This window comes from Euleptes europaea, chromosome 12 (assembly GCF_029931775.1).
Source record: "Euleptes europaea isolate rEulEur1 chromosome 12, rEulEur1.hap1, whole genome shotgun sequence".
NCBI lineage: Eukaryota > Metazoa > Chordata > Lepidosauria > Squamata > Sphaerodactylidae > Euleptes > Euleptes europaea.
In genome coordinates this window covers 20,835,466-20,848,741 of record NC_079323.1, presented here as the reverse complement: position 1 = coordinate 20,848,741, position 13,276 = coordinate 20,835,466, and the positions used below count along the sequence as shown (strand labels likewise).

Here is a 13,276-nt window from a genome sequence, read left to right as displayed (position 1 = left end):
AAATTGCGTGACAATCTGTATGCTTTTTTCCCCCCTTTCAGACATTTGCAAACAGCAAGATGAGGTTTCAGGGATTTCTCCTGTGTTTGGGAACTGCAAAACACGTGAGCTGAAGAACGGTGACGATAGTAACCGCTATTTACGATTTGTGTAGTGTGTCAGGCACTGTACAGAACGTAGAAGTGTGCCTCATGGTTCTTGCCTCCAGGGGTTTTTGCAGTCTAGACTGGATCATCAAGGGATTATGTTTTGCGGCAAACTGATACCCTCAAGAGAAAAACGGCATTGAATGTCCCCCTTGATTGTATGCAAAAGAAGTTGGTATTTTATGCTGAAACAAAGCTGGATTAAACATGAGGCCAAAGACTTTTCCTGCCACCACTTACTCTGGGAACAGCCGGCAGAGATTGCAGGAGATTCGGGAAGGTTTGAAGCAGCCCACCAAATCTTCCAGTCAAGGATTACCTGTCGGATCGGGCAGTGACAGTTCTCTGGATCCTAAAATTCTAGTAGGGAAAGATGGTGCCAGGCAGCAGCAGATGAGACCAGGCGCCAAGTTTGGACCTTACCAGAAAGCGCTGAGAGAAATCAGGTATTCTTTGCTGCCCTTTGCTAATGAGTTGGACACCACCTCTACCGCTGTGGAAGTGAACAGACAGATGCTTCAGGAACTGGTACACGCAGGATGTGATCAGGTAAGCGTGAATCTTGATCAGTCTGGCTCTGAAAATCTATAGGTGTGATATTAGCGACTGTTGTGTTGAAAAGGCTGCTGCTCTGCTATGTTCCTGTTGCGTATGTATGCAGGACCCCTGTGATAGTCTCAGAGCTTGTGAACCACATCTTAGATTCATGCCTGTGTCTAGGTGGAACTGTTTCAAGGAGGAATTTTCTCATGTGTAAAAAGAGCCCCCACTGCAACCTTCACTTGCAAAAAAATTCTGCTGGACACCTACCTAGTTTTACTATTAAAATGTATTTAAAATTATATGTATTTGTTAAGAGAAACAGTCAGATACTTAACAGGAAACAATTGCAGTGTTCCAAAACTACTATATGCTTTTATATATTTTTTTGTAATATCATTGCATTCTAAATAATCTATACAAGTATGTGTACTATTTCCCTCTGTTTTCGTATTAATCAATAAAGTCCCCCACCCTTTTAAAATGTACTCAGTATGTTGTCTCTGTCCCCTCACCAACTCATAGCGAGTAAGCTCGGAAGCCTCAGCGACTTCCCCTGTTTTGCACAGTCCATTCCAGAAAGACCCAAAGGATCATGCCATTTACTAGCTATCAGTGTTTTTGTAGCACTTTAAAGAGTTCCAAACAAGTTCACAATGAACTGCTCTATTTAATAGCCAAGGGAGCTGTTAATTGGGTTAAATGGGAGATCATAATTAGTCATCCTCTTCATTTCAGGCAGAAATTTCACTTTTTTCCTTTTAATTTATTTCATTTTTTTGCAACCCAAAAGAGCATGTACACAACAATGGCCTCTGTTCTAGAGGGAGCAAGAGAAAGGGAGAGAGGGGATGGAAGAAAATAAATGCAAATGTGCTGATTTTCAAATCTTTTAAAAGAGGCAAAAGGGAGGAAATAAGGGCAAAATGGTATTAGTTTCACTCATTCTCATGCAAATATTATCTTAGTAGAAACTGACAATTTTTGATAGCCGCCAAGTGGCTTCCCAGATGAGCTCCATTTATGGGATATAGGGTGGACACAGGATTGAATCGACTGAGTGACCTCTCCTGGGGCACCATTCTCCTTCTTTCAGACTGATCTAGGAAAAGCTTTCCTTATCCTTGTCCCGTTTCCAAAGAACCCATGAGAGAAAAAAGATAGCTGCTTTGGGCTTCTAGATTAAGTAGTGTATAAATATTGAGCTAGCCTGACCTCCTCAGATCTCAGAAACGAAGCAAGGTTGGTCCTGGTCAGTATTTGAAAGGGAGACCACCGAGGAATACCAGGGTTGTGACACGGAGGCAGGATCTGGCAAACCACCTCTGAATGCCTCTTGCCTTGAAAACCTCACGGGGTCGCCATAACAGCTGTAACTTGATGGCAAAAAATATATATGTAGGGTTGGATTGTGGAAATCACCTCCCACTTACAGAGAATTTGTTTTAACACCTCACACTATGATACCAAACCAAACAAAAAAATGAAACTAACAAAAAAAAAATGAAACTTGCCCAGCTTCATTCCCAAGCAGAGGCATAAGAACTTTTACAGAGCCAACTAGAACTACCTTTGGAGCCTGGGTTCAAATCCCTGCTATGTCATGAAGCTCATCTTGAGCCAGTTGCCCTCTCTCAGGCTAACTTACCTCCCATTGTTGTGAGATCCAGAGTCAAGGTTTTTTGGTTGCCCTGAGCTCCTTGAAAGACGAATGGGATAAAAATCATACAAGGAAATAAACGGGTGCTATGTGAATTCTTGCATATCATCTTGTGCAAACATTTGTGGAAGAGCAATAGCTATTTTTTTCCTCTTGTCACCCATGCTTCCTTGGAGCCAGCCCATGGTAAATAATGTCTGCACAAAGGAGGCCTTAACAAAAATAATTCCAGGTTAGTTTTTTCACCAGCTACTGGCTGTAACTCACATTGATACACATACTACTCTTTCAGAGATGGCTGAAACAAATAGTGCGTGAGGCTTGCCCAAACATTTTTTTTAAGTGGTGCAGACTATTGCATATTTTTCAGTTCCATAATTTGTGTACCTTGACAGCACAAGGTATGAATTTACTTGACGTGCGAGTATGAAGCTGGAAAGGGTGCTGGTCACCAGTCAGCTGGTAAACAAAACTTGCTGGGCTTGAAAGTGCAGCTTTCGGTCTTTGAGAAATACTGGCACAGGCCTGGAGATGCTTCTCGCAGCTCAGTAATCCACTTGGAAACACCCCAGACAATTACATGTGGAATGTTGCATGCAGTTGTAGATAGTAGCTTTTAAAATATTTTGATTGCAGTGAGTAGATGCAATTGAGCATATAATTGGTTATGTGGTTAACCTGAAGGGGGTGGATTCTAGCTTACTCTACTCCCCTCCCCCCGAAACGTTGACAAATGATAAACTGATGTGAATTGATAAAGAGCTAGAATAGTTGGGTTTAGCTGGTGGGATGTAAGCATTCCCTTGGTATGTGTTAGCAATAGAGATCTGGGTGTATCTAAACATATTTAGCTAAATTCTGCAGCAAGTAGTAACTGGGTTCTCCTTCAGCTTGGGAATTTTTGTGAAATGAAGAACGTGCACAATATCAACACCTGGAAGAGTGCATACTGGGAGGTTAAAAGCAGTACAGTTCTTCAAAAGTCAGAGTAATCCGAATCCTACTTCCTTGTAGAGAATATGCAAATTAAGTCAGTTTGCATATTTTTTTATTTGCGTAGTTCTAATGCTGGGTGGTGGGGCTGGATGAGAAATTGAGCAATCGACACCCATTTTTCTGACACAGAAAACCCTTTGGAATCATATCGCTGAAATGTAATATTAATGATAGTACCAAGGGTCCGTAGGCTTCTAGCAATTCTGCAAAATTCATAGTTACAGAAAATCATTTTGGAGTTGGTTTTCAGGAATGAATGTTTCCATTTAATGCTGAATCCCACAAAATACACACCACCAGTTAGTAATCAGTTCGAAGCACAACTTGGGCTGTGTTCAGATGTCGCCAACCGATCCATCCCCTTTTCATGATACCATCAAGCATGCTGTAACGGTTGACTTCCTGGTTGGTAACAAACTGAATTTCTTGTGATAGTTGTATCCAGCCCTTTTAACAAATGGTTTGTTTCTTGCCTGAAGATCAGGATTCTAAACCACAGGAGATTTGGGAGCCTGAAGGAAGATTTCTGAATCTCATTCTTGTGATGAACAAACCTTTGTTTGTTCATATCAGCTGAATGCAGCCACAGTAATATAGGCTTACTGGCGAAGATTAATATCTTGTCCAGCCAAATGAATGCCTGCGAGGCTGTACTCTTTGTGATATGGGCTGCATAAAGCCAATAACAGGACATAAGTGTTTTCAGATTGGAAGTATATTCCTTAGTTTCTCATTCAGGAATATCAGCGGTTAATAAATCTTTGTCCTTTGGAACTATGAAGCTGTTTGTATGCTCCCTGTCTGTTTGCTTGTATGTCCGTTGTCTGTGAAGCCTGAACTCTTAAAGGCTTCAAAGAGAAGCCTTCACTTTTTGAGGAAGACCAGCGTGGCCAGAGTCGTATAGGAGATGGTGACCCTTCAAGCATTCTGACCTAACCGTGTGTAGGGGTTTAAAGATAGTAAAAAGTGTTTCCTCAGTTGAAGATGGGTGGTGGAAGTGTCGTAAAATCACAGCCAATTTAGGGCGACCTTGTAGGGTTTTCAAGGCAAGAGACATTCAGAAGTGGTTTAACATTGCCTGACTTGGTGTAGCGATCATGGACTTCCTTGTTGGTCTCCCAGCCAAATATTAACCAGGGCCAACCCTTAGGATTGCCAACTTCCAGGTATTAGCTGGAGATCTCCTGCTTTGGCAACTGGACTCTATGGCATTGAAGTCCCTCCCCTTCCTAAACCCTGCCCTCCTCAGGCTCCGCCGCAGAAATCTCCCGCCGGTGGCAAAGAGGGACCTTGTAACCCTACCAACCCTGCTTAGCTTCTGAGATCTGATGAGATCAGGCTACCCTGGACCATCCAGATCACACATGCATGCACACACACACAGAGACACTCAGGTTTCCAGCGAAAGATTTTTCCACCCATCTCCACTGGTGCAAAAGAGTCCCAAACACACACTTTTGCTAATAATTGTAGAGAGATGGAGGAAGGTGAGGTCAAATGCCAGTGACGGAAAGGGAAACTGTAATATATGGATTCTAGAAAATCCCCCAAAGCTTTCACTTTCCCCCAGCACCATCAGAATTTGGCCCTGCCTTCTTTTTCCCCTGATAACTTTATAGCACAACTCATTGGTTGAATTGCGTTCATGAGTAATTTGGCTAGGAGTTGCACATTTAACTAGCCGTGGTAGATTCTATTGCCCAAAAATATGTATTTGATGCCAAAAGGTTTTGTAGGAGGCTGTGCTTGCAAATGTTAAGCATGCTTAAAAGTATTTATGTTGCTGTGAGCATTCAATCATTTGGGAATCTCAGCACATGATAAATAGCTGGCAGTCGAGGATGGAACCGCTTTTCTCCTCCCCCACCCCAAGTAGAACCAGTAAAAATAATGAGTACTGGATGAAAAATGAGCTCTGTTAAGCCAGTTTATTCTCCTGGCAATATTTCCTGCCATCAGCAATGTCATGATCTATTAAATGATTTAATTTGCTTTCTTTTCCAATAAAAAGCACCATAAACTTTCCAGTGATGGCTAATGCAGATTGTATTATGGGGAAAAGTTCATAGGGGAGCTTAACATGAATCAAGTCAATGTTTTCAGGGTCAAGTTGTTATTTAAGCACTCTTAAGTTGGGTCTGTGTTCTCTGGTTTGTGGGCTGCAGGCCCCCCGTTTTCATTGTAAAGAGTTCTGATGTATATGGTGGCAGAGTGAAGACTGTGAAACATGTGGATGGTGTAGTGCCAGAGTTCAGAAATCAAAGGCAATCTTGGACAAGTCTGATGATAATCAGAAGTCTCTGTAGGCTGTGTTTTTGAAGGGTTGTGGATCCAGTGTATTAGACACCCTTACCTCTCTTGAGCAGACACAGGATCCCATCCATACATGCAGTTTGTGAAGAAATGGGACTTGGAGGTTTTAAAATGCTAGAAGGGGCTCCAGGAAGAAAGTTTCTGGAGGTTCCAGGAAAAACCTCTTTGACCCAGGTTGACCTAGTCAGTGGGTGAAGACAGAAAAGGATTAACACTGCTGAAAGGGAGCAGAGAGCCCTCTTTTGTCTGGGACACTCAGGGAAGACAGAGCTCATCTGAGGCCTGGAGGAGGCAGCCATTTTTGACAATGTGCTGGGCCCAGGCGCTGATGAAGACTTCTAGGTAATGGAATCTAGATGGAGACTTACAGTACCCTAAGCTTAAGAGCCTGTCCTATATTCCAGCATCTGATAGGGCATGTATAGAGAGAGGGACAGAGGAAATGCGTTTCTCCCAGTTCTTTTGAATCCCTTGCTCAATCTGTTGCTATGCTAGAAGTATCCCTGGAAATGTTTTACTTTTAATAAATACTTTTAAACTTTGAATGCTGACAATAGTTCTCTGTACCACATAGTCCTCCACCAGCTTGGAACACGCTGTTGGAAAACAGGGGGGGCCCTAGGAGGGAGGGAAGCTGGCCGTTGGCAAGCAGCTATTTCTCCAGTGGCAACCCCAGGCAGTATCTTGTCCCCGTGGTACCCAGAAGTGGGGTAAGCGGGAGACACCGAGGCAAGCCCTCAAGGTTTGAGCAATGAAATATAGTAATATGTTTGTTCTCTAATCGTGTTTTTGTTTAATCAGTGAAGTCAACATAGATTGCTGCCGTTATTCGTACTCCTGGTATCTATATCTTTAATTCTGAGCCTGGCTGCAGAGTGCTAATAAAAAAAAACTTCATGGCAAGACCAGGTTCACAAGGGAGAGAGGTTTCTGCAAATCTAAGAGAACCCCCAGATTTGAAGAGAAATCTTAAAATTAAAAAAGGAAAGAATAAAATAAAGCCAATGTTTTAAAATGCTGAGAACGCATGTGATTAGCTCTCACACGATCTAGTTTACATGATCTAGGCAGATGTTTTGGATTGTAGCCGAAAATGGCTGCTGCAGAGGCGAGGTGAGTTGACGGGGGGGGGGGGGGAAAGGAACGGGCAGGCAGGAAAGACAAGTAGGAAGATGAGGGTTGGAATCAAAGTCAGACTGGGGAGGAAAGAAAAAAATGATGTAAATGGGAGGATGCGGGCTGGAGAAGGGAAGAAGTAAGCAAAGGGGAGGAGCTTTGAGGGGAAAGGAAGGAAAGATGTGGCAGGTGAGATGGGGAAGATGAGGAAGGTAGAAATAAAGCAGGGAAAGGGGGAAAGCTGTAGGGCCACGGGGATGGTGATGGCTGAGATAGCAGTGTGAGAAGGAGGACCAACTAAGCAGCTGAGATTGCTACTCACTTTCTCATGTGATTGCCTGCTAGGGTTGCGAACCTCCAGGTGGTAGCAGGAGATCTCATGCTATTACAACTGATCTCCAGCCGATAGAGATCAGTTCCCCTGGAGAAAATGGCTGCTTTGGAGGGCTGACGGTATGACATCATACCCCACTGAGGTCCCCAAATTCTGCCCTCCCCAGGCTCCACCCCCAAATCTCCAGGAATTTCCCAACCCAACCATCACAGGTTCTCATGGGGGCCCCTCTTGTTGTCACTAATCCAGAGAATGTTGTCTGTCAAGGGGCAATTTATGTATCCCAGTTAAGGATTAGTTCCTTCATTACTTTTTCATGACACAGGCTATGCATTTTTAATCTCTATGCACATGTCTCCAGAGCAAACTCCAGAGCCACTAAAACATTAACTGTTAATCCTAAACAGAGAAACACCCTTCTAAGCCCATTGACTTCAGTGGTCAAAAGGATGTAACTCTGTTTAGGATTGCACTGTGAACTACTTGTTTTTCCTAACAGATATTGCATTCCACATCAGAAAGTAATACATAATGCAAGCAGTTTAATGTGAAGCTGCTTATAATGAGTCAGACCATAGGCCTATCAAGGTCAATATTGACTACTCTGACTAAACGCAGCTTTCTAGATACTCAGGTAAAGTTCATTTACGTCACCCACTACCTGATTCTTTTACCTGGAGATCCAGCGGGTTGAAGCTTTGACCTTCTGCATGCAAAGCAAATGCTCTACCACATAGCTACAGCCCCACCCAGTTTCTGTTAAAATCTTCTGAGATTTTTTTTTTAATACTGCAATGAAAATAATATGTATTAACTATGTTTCTTTACTTTAAACAGGGTTGTCAAACTGATTTGTTACAGGGACCGGATATGACATTAATGTCACTTGGTCAGGCTGGGCCATGCCTCCCAGATCGGGACTGGGAGGAGGTGGCTGCCTCGGCTGACTCGTGGGATAAGAGCTCTCAAGGGGCCGGATCCAGCCTGTGAGCCATATGTTTGACAACCCTGCTTTAAAAATTAAGAAAACGTTTCAGTTCCAAACTTAGAGGTTATGGAATGGTATTTGGATTTATGTTGAAACCCCTTTAAAAGTAATTCACATGAAAAAAAATTGACCTTGGCTTTGTGCTCTGGGAAAGAGCAGTTAAAAAGACACAGAGGAATGAATGCACTTGCAAGAATGAAGTTTCTTTATAAAAGGGGAAATGGCTTTAGCAAGTCACTGAAAAAAACTGTGCATTCCTAAGCGCAAAAAGTCACTTCTGACCAAAAGGTTAAGAGTCCTACTAATGCAACAGGAAGTGGTATCACAATAGTATCAGGGTGTAGCAGTTCCTCAGGGAAGGTTTTTAATGGCTGGCTAAATCGTCCACTTATCTGAATAGCTTAGATTTGACAGGACCCCATATGATTCAGGTTGCAACAGAAAGCCCCATATCTGTGCATGGGCATATGAAGATAAACAATTTTCTCCGTTCCCCACCTCATATCTAATTGGCTTTAGAAACCTGAATGTCTATCACTTATTATAGCAGGGGTGACACTTCTGTTACTTGCATTGTGTAGCTTGGGCTGTTGGGGGAGGGCAGTATTACACCCCTCCCCTCCTCCTTTAAAAGCCTCAGTCCCCAAAACTATTCTCCTCTGCTGTCTTGCAAACTCAAAAAAACTGGAATAAAGAAAGAAATAATGAAAAAGTAAGGAACCAAAACTGGGAAAGAGGAAAGTCAGGGAAGGGGGGAAAGGTAAAGATGGTTTCTCAGTCTTCATAGTTTCATAAAGTTTGTCATGTTTCCTGGAATTTTAGCTAATTGCTTACTTTGGCAAAGGCGCCTTTTTCATGGGTGACCCAGTCTAGAAGATCTTGAGTCCACCAGTCTGGACTGGGGCAATAGTCACCGTCCAGTCTTGGAGAACTGGGTGCTTAACAGTCAGTGTTTCTGTGTGAAACTGTCCCCAGTGGGCATGACCAACTGTTTAGGGAAGAAGCCCAGGATTATGCGTGTAACTGTGAAGGAGTGGGAGTGATCTAAAGTCATGGTAATTCTGACCAGAATTTCCCTTTGAAAGGGTTGAATTATTGGGCGATGCCAGATGAAAAGCAAATTCATATCCAGAACGGTATGTTGAATGGCTGTCCAAGTTGTGTTTCATTGTGGCAACTGTAGTACTGGATTAATTTTCTTTGGCCCACTTAATTCTGATGTGGTCAGGATCTTTGCATGCGGTTCATCTTGCCTGACCTCGTGGCAAGTGGCTACGTATTGTATATACACAAGATAGTTGCATGACAAGGGGGAATGAATGCAGTTCCTGTAGCAATAAGCCGGTCTAACAGATTTTAAAACTGCTCTCTGTCAGAGTTGCAAAAGACATTATACACCATTATACTGTGGATGCCGGTAATTTTCAGCATGTTATAGGTCAGGAAAGCATGACACAGTGCTCTGGAATGCACAAGTTACGTGCCACTTTGTAATGGGGTATTTATTGCAGGAAGCATGCATTTTCCCAGACTTCTGCAGTTCATTATCTGGTAGGCGTATAGTAAGGACTTGGCAGGCAGGCATGGAGGAACTTGGGCAGAGGTTGACAGAGCAGTCCCATGCAGTTATTCCAGACTAAGCCCATAGAAATCAATAGGTGTAGACTGGCGTAACAGCATAGGATTACTCTGAAATTGCCCTATGTAAAGTGGAGTAAATTCTCATTTGGGCTCATGCTGCATTTTCTGCTCCCTTAAATCATTGAGGCACCCCTCAATAGAGAGAGTTTCTTTGGTTCTAAGTCAGTGGTTCTGAAATTGATATCTGACCATTCTTGTATCCCACCACTCACACATACCTGTGAGATGCAGGAATCAAAAGAAGGCAAGAAAGGTAGCTCTCATCTACAGGTGAGATTTTTTGTTTGTTTTTCTGAGCAAATTCAATAGGCCAAATTCAACGAGGGCTAAATCAGACATGCCCCTTTCCACATAGCCCAAAATTTAAAAGAAACACCATAATTATCAGGCTTATGGGGCCTGGTTTGGATTGGAGCCGCAAGGGGAGAGGTGCACACATGAAGCTACCTTATACTGAATCAGACCCTTGGTCCATCCAAGTCAGTATTGTCTACTCAGACTGGCAGCGGCTCTCCAGGATCTCAGGCAGAGGTCTTTCATATCACCTACTCGCCTAGTCCCTTTAACTGGAGATGCCAGGGATTGAACCTGGGACCTCCTGCATGCCAAGCAGATGCCCTACCACTGAGCCGTCCCCTATAAGTGGTGAAGACTCCTTCCCTCTGAGAACCTGGTATTTGCCTTGCTGGGAAATGTACATGAGCTCTGGTCATTACACGTTAGTTTCCCCAACAGGACAAATCCCCAGGGCAATTTCAGGTCTGGCCCTGAGGAGGGTTAACCACTCATTCCCTTATGCCACAGTTGCAATCTGAATTGGTCCCCTGTGTACCTAATAATTGGTTTTAAAAGCCACAGGGAGCTGCAGAAATGGCGACATCTTCTTTTGCCCTGAAAGCTAGAGTACAGAACTGGGCTTTCATAGTGGGGTTCAAGGTGTATGTAGGCTACTTGTAGGCTTGATTTGGCTTTTCCCACCCACATGGCAGCCATTTTCCCTGACGCTGTTCCCATGACAGCCATTTTATACCCCCGCCACTGGGGGGCTTTTACTATCACTGTATCAATACACCTATAACAATATGTGTAACAAGTTATCTCTAGTTCCTTCCATTGCACAGATACAAGGGTAAAAGCATATCTCTGCAACGGAATGGGCTAGAGATTTACTTTTTAAAATGAAACCTGAGAATTCAGAGAATCGGTTACAGATCGTGGTGGTGACAGATGGAAACACTGGCAGAGGAAGAACTGCAAGACAAGAAAAACAGAGTGAGGAGGGCATGGGAATATAAAGATATGGCACTGGAAAGAAAAGAAGTGTTGGTCATCGGTTACTCTCTGCTCAGGGGTATGGAACGTCAAGTGTCCAGGCCTGACCCCCTAGCCCAAGAGGTGTGTTGCTTGCCAGGGGCAATGATTAAAGATATTGCAGACTGGATACCAAAACTGGTCAAACCTACAGATCATTATCCATTTTTGATGGTCCACTTGGGAACGAACGATGCGATTGTGAACACCATCACACGCATTAAGGCTTACTGTGAAGTTCTCGGAAGGCAGCTGAAGGGAATGGGGGCACAGGTGATATTCTCTTTGATCCTGTCAGAGGGGGAGGAATGCAAAAGGAGCAGAAGATAATGGAGGTGAAGCACTGGCTACGTTGGTGGTGCTGGCAGGAACAATTTGGATTCTGGGACATCGGGCTAGGTTTTCTGAAGATGGCCTGCTAGTACGCGATGGACTTCACCTATCAAGGTCGGGGAAGAATGTGTTTGGCAGGAACTGGGGGAGATTCATGAGGAGGGCTTTAAACCAACACCACAAGGGAAAGGAGATGACCTACACAGGGATTTCAGTGAAGGAGAGCAAACAGCGGAAGCCCGCCTGGGAAGGCCAGGTTAAACAGAGCCAAGGTGCAAGGCTTCAGGTGCCTATGTACCAATGCCCAAAGCTTGGGCAATACAAAGGAAGAGCTTGAGCTTCTAATGCAGACAGATATGGTTTAGTAGGCATTACAGAGACTTGGTGGGATGGTTCCCATGACTGTAATGTAGTAGTGGATGGATATGAGTGTTCAAGAAAAACAGAAAGGGTCGAAGAGGCGGAGTGGCGCTGTATGTGAGGAGAGGGTTTGCTTGTCAGGAAATACTGGAGGAGGCGGGTGACAGGCCAGTGGAAAGTATCTGGGTGAGGATAAGGAAAGGAAAGACAAACAGTATTGTGGTTGGAGTCTGCTACAGACTGCCTGACCAGGGTGAGGAGGTGGATGCTGCCCTCTTTGAGCAGCTTGACAGTATATCCAAGCAACTTTCTTTCCCCCTGTTCTTAGACCAAGGTCTTGAACAATAAAACCGTAAAACTTAAATAAGACCCATTTTATTTAACTTAAATAAGAAACATCTCCCTTCGTCTCTTCTCTGCAGCCTCCCAAAAGATGTGCAACAAAATAGGTACGCTGAGGGTCAGAGTCCTCTTAAGAGGAACTGAACCTTTTGCTCCAGTGTTGCTTGAGAAGATGTGGACCATTTGTTAAAACATGGGCTAATCCATTGTAGCATAAGTTGGTGTACGTAAAGACGTATCCAAGTAACATGACCTTGTAGTTATGAGTGATTTCAGCTCCCTGATGTATGATTGGAGACAAACTCTGCTAAGCGTCCAGAATCATACAACTTCCTGACCTGCCTGCCAAACAACTTTCTTTATCAATTGATGGAGGGCTGCTTACTGTGTGAACAGGATCTTGTGGGATGGGTGGACTGTAAGCTAAATATGAGCAGTCAGTGTGATGCAGTGGCAAAAAAGGCTAATGTGGTCTTGGGGTGTATCAAGAGAGGCATAACATCCAAATTGCAAGATGTCATAATCCTGCTGTACACCACATTGGTCAGGCTATAACTGGAGTACTGTGTACAATTCTGGAAGTTCAAACAGGATATGGACAAAATGGAGCGGATGCAGAAGAGAGCAAAGAGGATGATCAGCGGCCTGGAAGCCAAGCCCTACGAGAAAAGGCTGAGGGGCTTGGGAATGTCCAGTCTGGAGGAGAGGAGATTGAGGGGGGACATGATTGCTCTCTTGAAGTATTTGAAGGACTGTCACTTAGAGGAGGGCAGGGAGCTGTTCCTGTGGGCAGCAGAGGATAGGATTCGCAATAATGGGTTTAAATTGTGGACATTAGGGATTTTTTTTACAGTAAGAGTTGTTCAGCAGTGGAATCTGCTGTGTAGGGAGCCTGTAAACTCCCCCCCCCCTCACTTGTAATCTTCAAGCAGTGGCTGGACAAACACTTGTCAGGGATGCTCTAGGCTGATCCTGCATTGAGCAATGGGGTTGGACTAGATGGCCTGTATGGTCCCTTCCAACTCTATGATTCAACGTATCGTTATGGTAGATCTGTGTAAAAACATTAAATTGCAGATTTAAAAAAAATAAATCCCCAGTGGCCTGAAGGTGTGTGTGTGTGTGTGTCTTCAGATTTCTGTAGTCCAAACCCTGTTGCACTGTTCATTGTATGTCCCATCTTGTTGATTGTACTA

General features: G+C 43.8%; 1 protein-coding gene across 1 annotated transcript in view; it reads left to right on the top strand.

Annotated features, from left to right (window-relative positions):
• Positions 1–210: 210 nt before the first annotated feature.
• LATS2 (large tumor suppressor kinase 2) overlaps positions 211–13,276 on the top strand; it is a 37,178-nt gene continuing 24,112 nt past the window's right edge. Inside the window, exon 1 of the mRNA XM_056858710.1 lies at positions 211–695. Within this exon, the coding sequence (XP_056714688.1) occupies positions 354–695 (342 nt within the window). The 5' untranslated portion in view covers positions 211–353. The remainder of the gene's footprint in view (positions 696–13,276) is intronic.